General features: G+C 38.9%; 2 protein-coding genes across 2 annotated transcripts; both read right to left on the reverse strand.

Annotated features, from left to right (window-relative positions):
* Nucleotides 1-3,066: 3,066 nt before the first annotated feature.
* Nucleotides 3,067-5,110, reverse strand: LOC149823014 (protein THYLAKOID ASSEMBLY 8-like, chloroplastic; the record flags this gene model as incomplete). Its single annotated transcript, XM_089980418.1, has 2 exons — nucleotides 3,067-3,566; nucleotides 4,802-5,110. Coding segments are annotated over 2 exons (699 nt in total), but the record flags the coding sequence as incomplete, so codon positions are not given.
* Nucleotides 5,111-11,183: 6,073 nt separating this feature from the next.
* On the reverse strand, nucleotides 11,184-12,935 carry LOC149823015 (putative disease resistance protein At4g27220). Its single transcript, XM_089980419.1, has one exon. It carries the CDS (start codon nucleotides 12,933-12,935, stop codon nucleotides 11,184-11,186), a length of 1,752 nt encoding a protein of 583 aa, XP_089836545.1.
* Between the last annotated feature and the right edge of the window lie 888 nt (nucleotides 12,936-13,823).

The raw sequence follows: 13,823 nt of genomic DNA on the forward strand, positions 1-13,823 counted from the left end.
ACCTACTCCCATCTAATAGAAGCTTTAGATTTTCAAATTTCTTAAAAAAAAAAATTTATTGATCATATTCTGTAGATATGATCTATAACCATTATTTAGTAGAAAACAAGTTTTGAATCATATGATTATAGAATAGATGCTTGTTTTTTTAAGATCTTTAAAAAACAACGGCCTCACAATGTATCAAAATTTCATGACTTATAAATTCCTATCTTTATTTCCAAAAAACATATCAAATAAACTAAGTTGAGTACATCCATTAGGTCTATTTGAGAAGATACAACCTACAACCATGATTTCTAGTATGTGGGAGTACTCCCGGCATAGCATTACCCATATATAATTACATCACTTGGAAACTCTTAAGCTTGATATGTCATAATTTGGCTCCAACATCATCTCTTTTGCACCTGTTTTCCTATTAAAGTTGGGGCTAATTGGCTGAAAGATGTCCACTGATATATAGGTCTACTTTAATTGTGTGAATACACGTTCAATTTGCTTTTAAACTTATCAGTTTTATGGGAAACACATTTTAAATGAAGTTTTGGTAATTATTCAGACTAGGTCTGGCCCTCCCATAGGATCAGTTATACTGGATTATATTAGGCATGGGGTAGTGTAAAATTCTGTTTAAATAAAACCAAGGATGTGTTTGTTTCATGCCCTCTTTCATGCGTAAGGTCCCTTTCACGTGAAAGGGATACTCTTTCCTGGCTGGGCTAAAATGAAACACTAGGCGGTCGTGCTCTTCGGGCGACTCCTGCTTCTACTGCATGTAATAAATGCACCTTAAGAGTATGTTTGATGGCTTGTCCAGGGTTGGACGAAATGAACAAAAAAGGCGGATCAAAACATTGGTTTTGTTCATTCTGTAACAACTATTCGAAGTCCATTGTTTGTTTGGACCGTACTCAGAAGCTATGTTCCAAATGTCCGTTGTTTCAGGCTCCGGCTCCTTCTTTGGCCGTGACTCCTCCTCCTCTTCGCCACCGCTCGGCGTGGCCATTGGAGGCACATCCCTCTCCATCTCCTCCCAAGTCCCCTCTCTCAACTTCATGTTGAGCATAATGCCTAGCACCTGCATCATCCTTGGATCCTGCATGTACATGTTGAGATTGTCAGGGTTCTTCTGCACGTCCTGGATCATCTTGAGGAAGTCCAGCTGCTGCAGGTACGCCCACATCGTCGGATCGGCAGTGAGCTATGCCCACAACTCTCGGATCGGCAGTGAGCTACGCCCACAACTCTGGCCCCTGGAAGATGTTCACCAACAATGACGACAATCCCACCGACCTCGAGCCCTGGTTTTGGCTTGTGAGTGCCGACTGCCCGACGGCGAGCCCCGACTTGAGGGACTCATTTGAGGGATCAAGATTGAGTCCCTTTCGGTAGGCAAAAATGGCCTCCTTCAGGCTGTTGAGGCCGACTTGCGCGGCACCAAGCCGGCTGTAGCCCTTAGACCAGTCGGGCTTGAGCTCGATCGTCTTCTTGGCATCGACAAGTGTGTTGGAGTACCTACAGAGGGAGGCATGGGCGGCAGAGCAGTTGGAGTAGAGGACATGGTTAGCCGGAGTAAGGGCAATGGCATCAGAGAAGTGTCGGATGGCCTCATCGAACCGCCCGATCGAGAATGCGGTCGTTCCCCTTCACCTTGGCTTCGTTCGCCATGACGATTCCCCCTCTGCAGCAGACTGTTGAAACAGATCTAGTGGATTTGGGTTTCAAAAGCAGGGACAGCGTTCTTAATGACGAGGTGGAGAGAGAGATGCATCGACGGGCACGGCGCACTCGTCGATGCTTTTTTTCAATCGTTACCTCCGTTCCTGTTCTTTTTGTAACAGGGGCAGAGGTGGATAAAAAATAACATAAGTTAATGAATGTGGCAGACACGAGAAACGCCTTTCACCGTGTCCAATGTTTGTTACAAAAGCTGTTCGCGACGACGAGCCATCAAACATAACCTAAGGAAAAAGATGGTGGATAGGGTTGCAAATGGTTCAGATTTCAGATCAGAAAATACAATGAGGAGTCTGTTCGTGTTTGGATCCAGGGCAGCCAAAATTTGCAAAATCACCATCCCATATCCGGTAATGATGGAGGCAGAGGTAAAAGAACTATGGACATTGTTAGAAGGATAGCTGTAGGCTAGCCAAAAGTAGCAAATATATCTTCCAAAGCAGCAACGCATGACAAGGATGTAAATGGATAGAATTCAGTTTAGATATACGCATTCATGAATCCAACATGATTAGATATTGCCTAATCAGATTTGTACTTGGATTTAAAGACGGACGGAAAGGGTAATCCTCAATCTTGATTCGACTAGCTAATCGCATGTTTCATACACAACCGGTTCAGACTACATATTGGATTTGGAACCACTTCATGTTCGGATTCATATTCAGAAGTAAGACTGGATGCTCAATCAGATTAAATGGATTCAGATTCAGTCAGATATCCAACCTTTAGGGTGACTCGTGAAGAGTCCTAAAATTTTTTGGCTGCTCTCAAGAAATTCTATGCAGCACAGTAATAAACTACCTATCCATTCAATGGATGAGGCACATTCTGCAGCTGCAGCACCATGCCTCCACGTTCCAAATGGAAAGCATTTGCTACCCTCTGTCGTTTGCACTCACGGTAGGAGAGTGTTTTCACCAAATCTGACCACATGAATGCGTTCAGCATAGTGAAAATTACAGGAATCAGCCCTTGGATCGTATTTCTTTGACATCAAAATACAATTTTGAAGGTTGAAAATTCAGAACATCATAAGCTATGGATCTTTTAACCCACGAAAAATCCAATATACATGTTAAAAACATGATCCAAGGGCTAGTTTCTACCAAACCAAACATGTAGATCACATCAAGAGTGTCAGATGTGCATAAAAATAGAAAAAAAAAACAAAAAATTACAAATTTTCACTAGGGGGTTCCTTACCGCGAGCATGGCAAACATTACCCCCATAAAAAATAATGGAAAACATGAACAATTAATTATTAGCTTAATAAATGTCTACGCTGCAAGCTAGCTTAACTATTGATACAGATCAAGGAATTATCAGAAAGATGCTAAAATATTTTCCCTTTAACTCAAATTTGAAGCATGAAACATTTTGCTTGAGAAAACATACCGAAAAGGATACCAGGGCAAAGAAAAAACATGATATATTAACGCATACCAAAGATTTCTTCAGGAGGGTCATAAACATGGCGATCTGGAAACATCTCCTCAAAATCCTGTTTAACTCTGTTTCTAAGAAGAGGGTGTGGAAGAAGGCCTTTAAACAGAAATCTGAAGGGCAATTCTTGTGGTGGTTCCGGAGATTTCTTCATGTCTTCATATATATTCAATGCATCAGCAGGTGAGCTATATTTTAGAAAACCCTTGATCACCTCAGCATAAGTCTGAGAATTAGAGAACAAGTCATCTTTCCTCATGCACTCCCATACTTGCATTGCATCCTCCATTCTTTTACATTTTGCCAAGGAAATTATCAAATCTTTGTACAAGTAAACGTTAGGCTTATACCAATCCTCCTTCTGAATTAACCTAAATATCTGAGAACCAAAAGTGATTATCACAAAACAAGTTCAGGAAATGAACAAATACAAAAACAAGTGAATGAAAAACTTTAACTAAGAAAACCTCAAACAATTGTGTGACAAACATGTCTGGAAAAATCAATCAGATTCCAAAAAATCCACAACCATCTAGAAAGCTGAATTGCTCACACAGACAGATACTTGTAAACAACATAACAACGTTGAAAAGTGTTTAAATCGCCAAGTATAAAAAATTCAATAAATGACAATGATGGGTTCCACCTTTTTCCGATCAAGTAGGACACGGCCGAAGATCCAAAAATCCAATACAAAAGAATGACCCACCAAAAGATGTTCATAAATCTCATAGGAAAGAAGAACTAGAACCATAGTATAGTTAGCATTCAGAAATGGCACAAAAACGTGGACAGTACTTTACAACACTCACGAATATCTGAGAAAGGAAAACATCACCATACTCGGAAATCTTAACAAAGACAATTAATACAATTCAGCTAAGGCCAAGCCATGAGAAATCATCCCCCACAGCAAATCAATAAAGATATTAAATGAACCAGTAAAACACTCGGGTAACTGGAAATTAGGAAGCAAAATGAAAGTAAAAAAAGGTACTCATCGCCAAAACCCCACAAAATGTAAAATGCCAACTGACTTCCTCACTACCTCGAGATCCACGAGAAGAAGAGGAGGGCAAAAAGAAAAAATGTCAAACTGCCAATTAGTTAAGAATGTAAACTAGATTTTCCATAAAAGCGTGAACATCACATTTCACAAACTCGTAAAACAAAACGGAAAAAATAGGATAATTGTCTGCTTTTCTTATGGAATCGAAAAAACCCAGAATTTAGAAGACACAACACAACGCACCCACATTAAGAGAACACATAAAACAGATTAAAGCAACCACAAACCCGTTAATCTCCAACACCCTCATCACAAAAACCAAAATCACCACCTACCCAAATCCAGAAATCCAACCAAAAACCCCGAAATTCAATTAATAAAAGGAAAAAGATAGAAAATTCTCACCTTAAGAGCCAGACGCAACAAAATCCACAGCATACACACATTCACAAGAGCATAAAACCAAACAACAAAACTCCCTAATCTCCAACACCCATATTATTTCAACCAAAATCACCACCTACCCGATTCCAGAAATCTCACCAAAAACCAGAAATTTAACAAACAAAGGACAAAAAAGAGAAAGAAAAGGAAGAAGAACTCACCCTGAGAGCGAGGGAGACCTCCTCTTGCCGCTGGAGCTCGTTGAGGACGGCGACCATGTCCATTTTGAGGAGCCTAACGATGTGCGTCCTGATGAACTTCTCGATACCCTCGTCGTCGTTCTTGAACCGCTTGAACACGAGGATCACGAAGAGCACCTCCTTCCCGATCAGCTTCTTCCCTCTCCAGAGGGATCCCCTCGGCCTCCCGTCGTGGTAATGGCATGTCCAAATCGAGACGGGTTGTTGGTGATCGTCGGAATGGAGGAGGAGGAGAGATCGGAGGGAGGGAATCTGGTGATGGGCAGGAAGGATTCAGTGTGGGTTCGTCGGATTTCGAAGGATGGCGGAGGATTTCGACCTCCAGAAGGATCGAAACGCCATCGGGGTGGACCAAAACGCAGAAGAACCCCAAACCACTCCTTAAACCCTCACGAATCGGTCCTTTCTCGGCCGAATCGGGAAGCCATTGGGTGGGGGATCGGTATTCAGTTACCTTTAAGGCATAGACCGCATCGTCACATACTCAACAATATCGCAAAAATATCGTGAAGTCAATGCTATACCAAAATGCAATATTTCCAAAATATCGTCTATTTTTAAATTATCTTCTTTTTAACCTAATATTAACATGATAAAAATGCTTTTTACCGAAGGCAAAGTTACACATAAGTGCACCCTTTGTCAACTTACTCGTCAAAAGTTTGTATACTTTAGACCTCACTCTTTTTCTTGCTTTATTTTTTTCTTTTTTTTTAAAGGCAAACTGAGGGTTTGGCGGACCCCTGCCGTTCTGCCAGTTATACAACTAGGGTTTTGGGTTTTGAACATGCAATTTCACAACACAAGGTGACGTGCACTAGCTGCTCCTAACATAAAAGCTGAGCCCCCCTTGGTGCTTTAGTAGAAGTTGATAGCAATGTTATCTGGTAATCGGTGCCCATGGTCGTATATGCAGAAATTCGATACACTGCATGCCTGAATCGGTTATTTTTAATAAATATAAAAAATATCAAAAAATAGATTTTTTATATTTTTTTTAAAATGACTTTAATGGTTTTAACATGTGTCACTTTATGATTGACACATGATATTTTTTTTTTGCCGATATAGAACAATTTAGTTGAGTATCGGTATTGATCGATACAACTGAATAAAAATCGTCGGAGGGGATAAGATTCATCAAAAAATGGAGGAAAGATGATTCCCTCAAAATTGGGGAATCGCATTCCCCAATCTTCATAAAAAAAAAAAAAAAGAGGAGACTGGGGATGAGGATAAACCTCACCCCCCATGATCGTCAGGGGGGTGAGGGTTATCCTTCCCCCCTCAACTCCCACTGTCGAGCAAGAGGGAGAGAGCACTAGAGGTCGAGGAAGAGAGACCAGAAAGGAAAAAAAAAGTGCAGAGGGACTTACCAAAGTTTCGGTAGCCGGTGACGCAGGTAAGCCCCCCCCCCCCCCTCTTCCTCTTGTTTTTTCCAGGCAATCCAAGGGTCGGCAACCACTGCTACCGACGAGTTGCAGAGGAACAAAAAAAAAAAAAACAGGACTGCGAGGGAGAGAGAGAGGGTTGGCCGGCCCCTCTGCCGCAGAGGGAAAGGGAGAGGGCCGGCTCAGAGGCCGCCCTCCTCCTCTCTGCAACAGGGTAGACAGAAGGGGCGGAGCCCCCTTCTGCTTTTATTTTGTTGAGGCCAGGTTGGCTTGGGTCTGGGTTTGGGTCACACACGGACCGAACCAAATTGTAAAAAAAAAGGAGGGTCAGATCAAGTTTGTTTGGATCGCACCCAGACTGAACCAGATGAGTTTTAAAAAAAGAGGTTTCTGTCGAACCGGGTTCAGAGCAGGTCAATTTAGACCAAACCGGTTCTGGCCGAACCAGGTTGAGTCGATTCAGACCGAACTGGTCTGAACCAAACTGGTTTGGTCCAAACTGAACCAGTTCAGACTGACTCAGTCAGACCAAACCAATTTGATCGAGTCGGGTCTGACTGGGTTTAAGATCCAAATTGATCTGATCTGGATCCAGTTCAATCCAGTTTTCCTAAAAAGATCCAAATAGAAGTAGATCCAAAGAGGTCTGGGTCTAGATCCAGATTGATTGTTTGGATCTAGAATAAAACTGAATCTAGTTCGGATTAGGTTAGGATCTGGATCAGAATTGGGTCTAGATTCAATCAAACAGTTTTGAATCCTGATCAAAAATAGATCTTGATCGAGTACGCACAATTGAGAATATTGAAAATAATTATTGAAATAACCAAAATACTCTTGTGTGTATCCAAGATCCGTTTTGATAAAATGAGCATAACTTTACACTCCGAACTCGAAATTGAGTGAGGTTTGGTGTGTTTGACTTGTATCGTATAGAGGAATCTACTTGTTTACTGGTTTTGGTTAAATCATATACAAAAAAATTGAGGTCTTACGAGTCAATTCGAGAAATGTATTTTGGTAATTTTGTTAAAAAAATATAAGAGGTTATATACATTAATATTAATATGCTTGTGTAATGACTAGATCCTACTGCTAAAGCATTTTGAGACTCGATTGCGACTAGAACATAGTATTCGTATTCGAGGTAAGGGATATTATAAGTAAAAATTTAGATGTGAATAACATTTTTACGTTGCATGTTATTATAATATTGTGAATTAGCATGATAGCTTTTGAGTGTGATCTTAATGTGCATAAAATGACCATTATGATATTATGAGATGATTGCATACATATGTTAGTTGTGGTATGTCATGCATATTAGAAAGAGATTATTTTATGATAGCATATCTATGTAATAAGTTACTAATAATATGCATTATAATGAGATTGTAATTAGATTTGAGTTTTTTTATTCCATTATGTTGTGAATGAATATATTGAGATTAGCATGCATAACCCTTTAAATCCTGAAAATGGCGACCTATGATAAGAGCTACCTAGTTCATAGCTAGAGTGCAAGCACCATGGAGAGTAGGGCACCAGTGATTTAACGATGTGCAAACTCTACATCATTGTGATGAGATAAGTGTGAGTCCTAATTTCATCCTGAGATTAAAGAATGAGATCTGCCACGATCATTGTACGATATCACTCATGAAAAAATGGATGAAATACGAGTTTGAGAATGTGGTTCGATATGTTGAACTTAGCTTATGACTTAGGGTTACACTCACACAATGTTTGGGGACTCTAGACAATCATGGATGATTGAAAATCATCATGGTTAAGATGTAGCATAAACCATACCGAGATTGAGATTGAGTCTGACCTCACGGCTAGCTATCGATGGGGTTTCATTTTTTGTTTCACTGTAGTGCCTGGTGGTTCGAGGACCACTGTGAGTGTATGGTTTATTGTCTAGCCAACATATAGAATTTAGGTGTTCTACGCAGGTTGCTATGCCCATAAATGACTATAACCAGTATAACCGACTTAGGATTAGTTTGGTGTGATAGAGGTTTTAAGAGAATAATGAGAGTATAATTAAAATATACAAACTTGTATGTTGTGTCGAAAACTAAAATCAGGCTAGGAGCTTAGAGCCTACTACAGTTGTAAGTTTAAATATTTATTTGTTTATAATTATTTCTTACTGGGTTGTAGACTCATTCTTTTGTATAATTACAACCTTAGGTTCCAGGCACATTAGCACAGGCAGGCCGTGATCGACTTCTTTTTCGATAGAATACTTGGTAATTTTATCTTTTTTATCATTGAACATTCTTATATTTGTTATTTTTTATGTTATGAATGATGAACATTATGAAAGAAAGTGAGTTATTAAAAAATAATGAAAAAAAAAGTAGTCATGTTTTCTCTGTGTGAACTCTGTATGTTTTTCTTCTGAAAAGTAATATCAACCGAACTCGGATTCTCAAGGTCCCAGATCGGGATGTTACAATGGCCCAACGATATAATAATGATGAGGATTTCTTTAAATGGAAGTTAACTACTCTATTTTCAACTGCAAAGGTGTGGAAGTGTGTAGGGAGAATGTTGGACTATTTAAATATTACAAATATATCTGGTTTGTGAATCATTGCCCAAGAGCAACTATATCCCTCAGCTTGGCAATAAGTGATGGGTTGCTCACTAAAGATCTATTGAAGCACTTGTGATGGAATTTGGCGAACAGGTGTGTGCTTTGTAAGTTGGAAGAAGAGATTGTTGATCATCTTTTCATTTTTATAGGGTGTCTAAATTCACACAAACAAAGCTAGTTTATTATTTTGAGAAAAAGAAGGTTCTTAATACCAAGATGGGCTCCGCTTGTCTGGCAGTTAGTGCACATCACCTTGTGTTGGACATTGCAAGTTCGAATCCCAATGATATATAATATATGGTTGTATAACTGGTAGGGGTCTGCCTAATCCCACCTTTCTCTGTCGAAAAAAAAGGTTCCTAATATGCCACTTGGCTATGCATTATGTAGGTGGGGAATGCATGGTTTCAAAGAGAAGGTGGCCAATCAAGTATGGTTACATGAAAGTTATGGGAAATTAGATATTATTTCAGGATAAATTCCTTGCTAGACAACGTATTTATTGATCTAAATGATGATGGTCTCTGACATGTAACTTGTAACTGGTCGGGGTCTGCCTAACCCCAGCTTACCAATCTAAAAAAAAAAATAAGGGCTCCCCCTTTCTAGTTAGTGGTGACCATGGTTTGTCACTTAATGAGGGAGACAACTATGGTTTGAAACCATGGCAGATGTCCCTTACTGCAAGGTCAAAGCTGGGTGCACTCCCCGGTGAGTGGATGGGACATCAAGGGTTTTACTAAGATGCCTGCCAATATGCAGTCAGTAATGGGGCAGTTTTTCCTTGGCTTAACCAAGAAAAAAGGGGCTCAATGAAATTGCTGGATGGTTAAGTTGCATTGCCATAGCAGCGGGGCATCGGATTCAAGTTCTCAGTGTTACCCTCCAGCTTGGCTAAAAAAAGTATGGTCTAAATAGAAACAGATGAAAATCAAGTGGCTTAAATTATGAGAGCACCATTAAAATGGAGGCATTTTCTAAAATTTATGGCTACTTTTAGGTTCAAAATAGTTGCAAACTAGAATTACTGAACTGTCTTCTATTATTTTTGAATAAAAAAAAATATTATCTAAAAAAACTTTTGAATAATAATAGAAATTTTAAAAATTTCACTATGGTAGTGTGTTTTTTTGATAAATTGAAGGGCTTAAACTTAGATTAATCCTTTCTAAAACTGTAGTTACTTGAACTTTGTTAACTTTGAACTGAAGAGTTTAAACTCAGTTTCTTTTAAAAAAAAAAGAGTATAAACTCAGATTAATCCTTTCTGAAACTGTCATTCCTTGATCCTCAATGACTGATTCACATTCAAATTAAAGGAAAAAATCAATCTGGAAGGCACAAAACAGCATTAAGTCCAATATTTCCAATCATTAAAGTCATTCCCCAAGCTAGCACAGTTATATGAATTCAACTTTTGGAAATAACAGCAGAAATGTTGAATTTTTCAAGATACATGGAGAATGCGAATGAGCAATTAACTGCCTTTTGTTTTTAAACAACAAAAATTTGCTGCAGTTTGCAAAGGTGTAACAGTTCTTCCTTGAGATCTTTCACATGTTAATTCTCAAAGCACCTTTTGTACACTAAGGGCAAGACATTCATGATCTTAAGATTTTCCTTCTTATGTCAAGTTCTCAAAGAACCTTGTCTTTCTACACTAAGAGCAAGACATTCATGCTTGACTTCTACGTCGCTCATAAAATTAACCTATCACTACTCTTAACACTTCATTTATAAGATGAATTCCATGTTTGAAAAAATGTTTACAGTGAAGCAGATGTGTCCCTGCTCCACTTCAGACTTAACCAAGACCTTTGAGTCAAACGCTCAAGCATTCGGAACACACCTCTATCAGGATGCCTAGATTGCTAACGCTTCCGTTTTCTCATGACATAGTCACGAGGAGAGGTAACAAAAGACACTTAGCTGCAAACTCTCTGCTCACTGGGTGAGTTCCTTTCTTTGTTTACTTGATTCGTCTTCATTTCCCTCATGAACAGAATCGAATACCATGCCTAGTTAGACTACTTTGACCAGCATATGATTATGAGATTAAACTCCTATGAAAGGTTTAGTGGTTTTGAAATCAAAATGAAAATTTATTCAATTGCCATAGGATGGTTTACAGAAGAACATTCAAAAGCCTCTATTCACTCAGGTGGTTAACTATCATCACACAAGAACTGTACAAATTCATATAACTGTCATCACACCAAGAACTGTACAAATTCATATAGCTGTCATCACACCAAGAACTATCCAGATGCATTTTCATTTCATTGAAACTATACAGATGAATACCACATTTCAACTTATAACAAGCCAAACATTAAAACCAAAGTCATACGGTCTCGAAGAATCTTCCATGCTTTCCCACCATGGATTCTACAGCAGACAGGAGTTGCACTGCCATTTCCTCATCTTCGAATTCGCTCTTCCATTTGTTGGTTTCACCCTCAAATGACATGCGTGCGGATATCTCCAGAATGTAGCAGCCGATGCTAATATCATCTGCCCATGCCTGTAGAGCTGCATTTCGGTGCACGAATTCAAAATCACTCACACTTCTTACTACAAGCGATACATCAGTTAAGCGTGTCAAGCTCAACAGGTCTTCCAGAGTAGCTTCATGACTTGGGCCTTCGGCTTGCCAAGCAAAGGAGCTAGCACGCATGTGAAGAATTTCCAAGTAGCGTAGTTTGGACAGAATTCCACTTGCAATTCTCTTGAGGCGGATCGTAGCAAATAGACGCAGGCGCCGCAGTTGAGTAAGTTCACCAATCTCCTCTGGTAACTCTTCAATTGGGGTGCCCGAGATATCGAGCACAAGTAGCTGCTTGAGTGCCCCAATATGTGTGATATTCTTCAAGCTTCTGTTGAAGCACAAATCTAGTGATCTAAGCTTGATAAGGTTGCAGAATGATTGTGGTAAGGACTCCACTCCAGTCATTGACATGTCTAGAAAGCGAAGCTCGGGAATTTGCTCAAAGAATTCGGGGGAGATGCTCCTCAGTGAAGGGTTATTGTAAAGATTCAAAGCAGTGAGATTGGGGCAATGTGGATTTTGATGAAGGCTTGTTATTTGGCTTTCCTTCAGTGTTATCCTCTCAGCTTCTTCCCATGCTTCTTTTTCAGGAGCCTCAACTAGTCCTTGGCCAATCTTGATTATTACCTTGGAAGATTTCATAACCAATACCATGTCTCTCATCATTTGATTAATATTAGCATTTTTGCCATCATCACAAATATCTAGCATGCTTGCTTCTCTTAGCTCTTTCAGCAGAGCAGCTCCCTTACTAATGATCTCAGACAATGTCATCTCCTCTGTAAAATCGACATAGCCTTCCATTATCCAACATTCTATCAAATTCTGTATTTTCATCTCAGGATCATTGGCATAGAATGAGCAAGCCAAGAAGCAATTCCTCAGAAGATCGCTTTCTAAACGATCGTAACTCAATTTCAATCGCGCAAACAACTTCTCCCATGTTCTCTTTACAGGCCTAAAGTGCTTCAATTCACTTAACATCCTAAGCCAAGTAGCCTCTTCAGTTTTACCATTCATAGCCTCTCCTATGATTTTAATTGCAAGTGGCAAGCAAGCACACTCATCTGCGACGCGCTTGGCTATTGGCTCAATTGTTGGCTGCTTCACCACATCACCAGCTTCTTTGCAGAATAACTCCCATGCAGTCTCCTTACCAAAGGGAGGTACCTTAAGATCTACCTGAGTTTCCATAAGGTCACATATTTTGCGATTGCGAGTGATCACTAAGAGCTTGCAACCATTTTCTTGAGTGATCTCAGGAACTCCCAGATCTTCAAGGCTAATTCTCTCCCACAAGTCATCTAACACAAACAAGAACTTCTTCCCTCTCAACTTCTCATATAGCAATTTTGCAGCTTTCACCTCATTTTCTTCTTCTTCAAGTCTGCTGATACCCAACTCCTTTCCTATGTCATTTCTTAGAGTTCTCAAGCTACCTTTGTATGAGACATTGACAAAGAAGATATAATCAAATAGTTTAACATTTGTCTCTTGAAGTAGCTCAACTACAGACTTAACATTGTTGGTTTTACCGACTCCAGCCATACCCCAAATTCCAATCTTCTGTATTCTTGAATCCAACAAGCACATGATCATTACTTCCTTAATGCTACCTTCTTTTTTCTCAGGTTCTTGGTCTGAGTTTTTTCGATGGCTCCTAGAACGGAACATACTAGCAAATCTATTCATGACTGATCTAGAAGGCATCCCAACCACTGGAACAAAAGTTGCATGTGAATTAGCCAAAATGCATATATTTCATGACACGATTAAAAATGAAGGGCAAATTAAAGTCTACATTTGGATCATACAAATGGCAAACTCATGAATTCTATTGACTGTGTTGAAGTTTTGATATAGGAGTTCAAGAAATTTAGTCATTTTTCTCATGATAATGAATACATCTTAAGCCCTTTATACCAATGTTAGTGGCATTAAGCAGATTGAAATGGTTAAAACAACTTCAAAAGTGGTGGCCATTTTGCAATTATGGAGTCACTCTTGATGTTAAAAAAAGTTACTTTTACTTTTTAAAACAAAATAATGAAAGTACTTTTATATTTTTTTGAAAAATCTGATTGATTTCTCTCTAAAGATTCTTAAAAGTAATTCCAGATTTAAAAAATGCCCCACTTTTGAGGGTGTTTTCACCATTGCAATCAACTGAATATTGCTAATATTAGTATGAAAAGTTCAAAAATGGACTCTCTTTATATATATATATATATATATATATATATATATATATATATATATATATATATATATATATATATATATATATATATAAAGACACAATCAATTGTAGGTACAATCTAGCTGGAATCTCACGATGCAAGTTGTTTTAACTCAATCTAACCTGGTATATGTGTTCAACATACTCAATTTAGTGTGAAATGGTCCTTGATCATGTTTTATTGATGAAAAACATGT

Source organism: Nuphar pumila, chromosome 11, assembly GCF_984573655.1.
Source record: "Nuphar pumila chromosome 11, dmNupPumi1.hap1.1, whole genome shotgun sequence".
NCBI lineage: Eukaryota > Viridiplantae > Streptophyta > Magnoliopsida > Nymphaeales > Nymphaeaceae > Nuphar > Nuphar pumila.

Coding starts and splice junctions, on each gene's coding strand:
- LOC149823015 (XM_089980419.1), bottom strand. CDS start 12,935: ATGGCTGGAGTCGGTAAAACCAACAATGTTAAGTCTGTAGTTGAGCTA.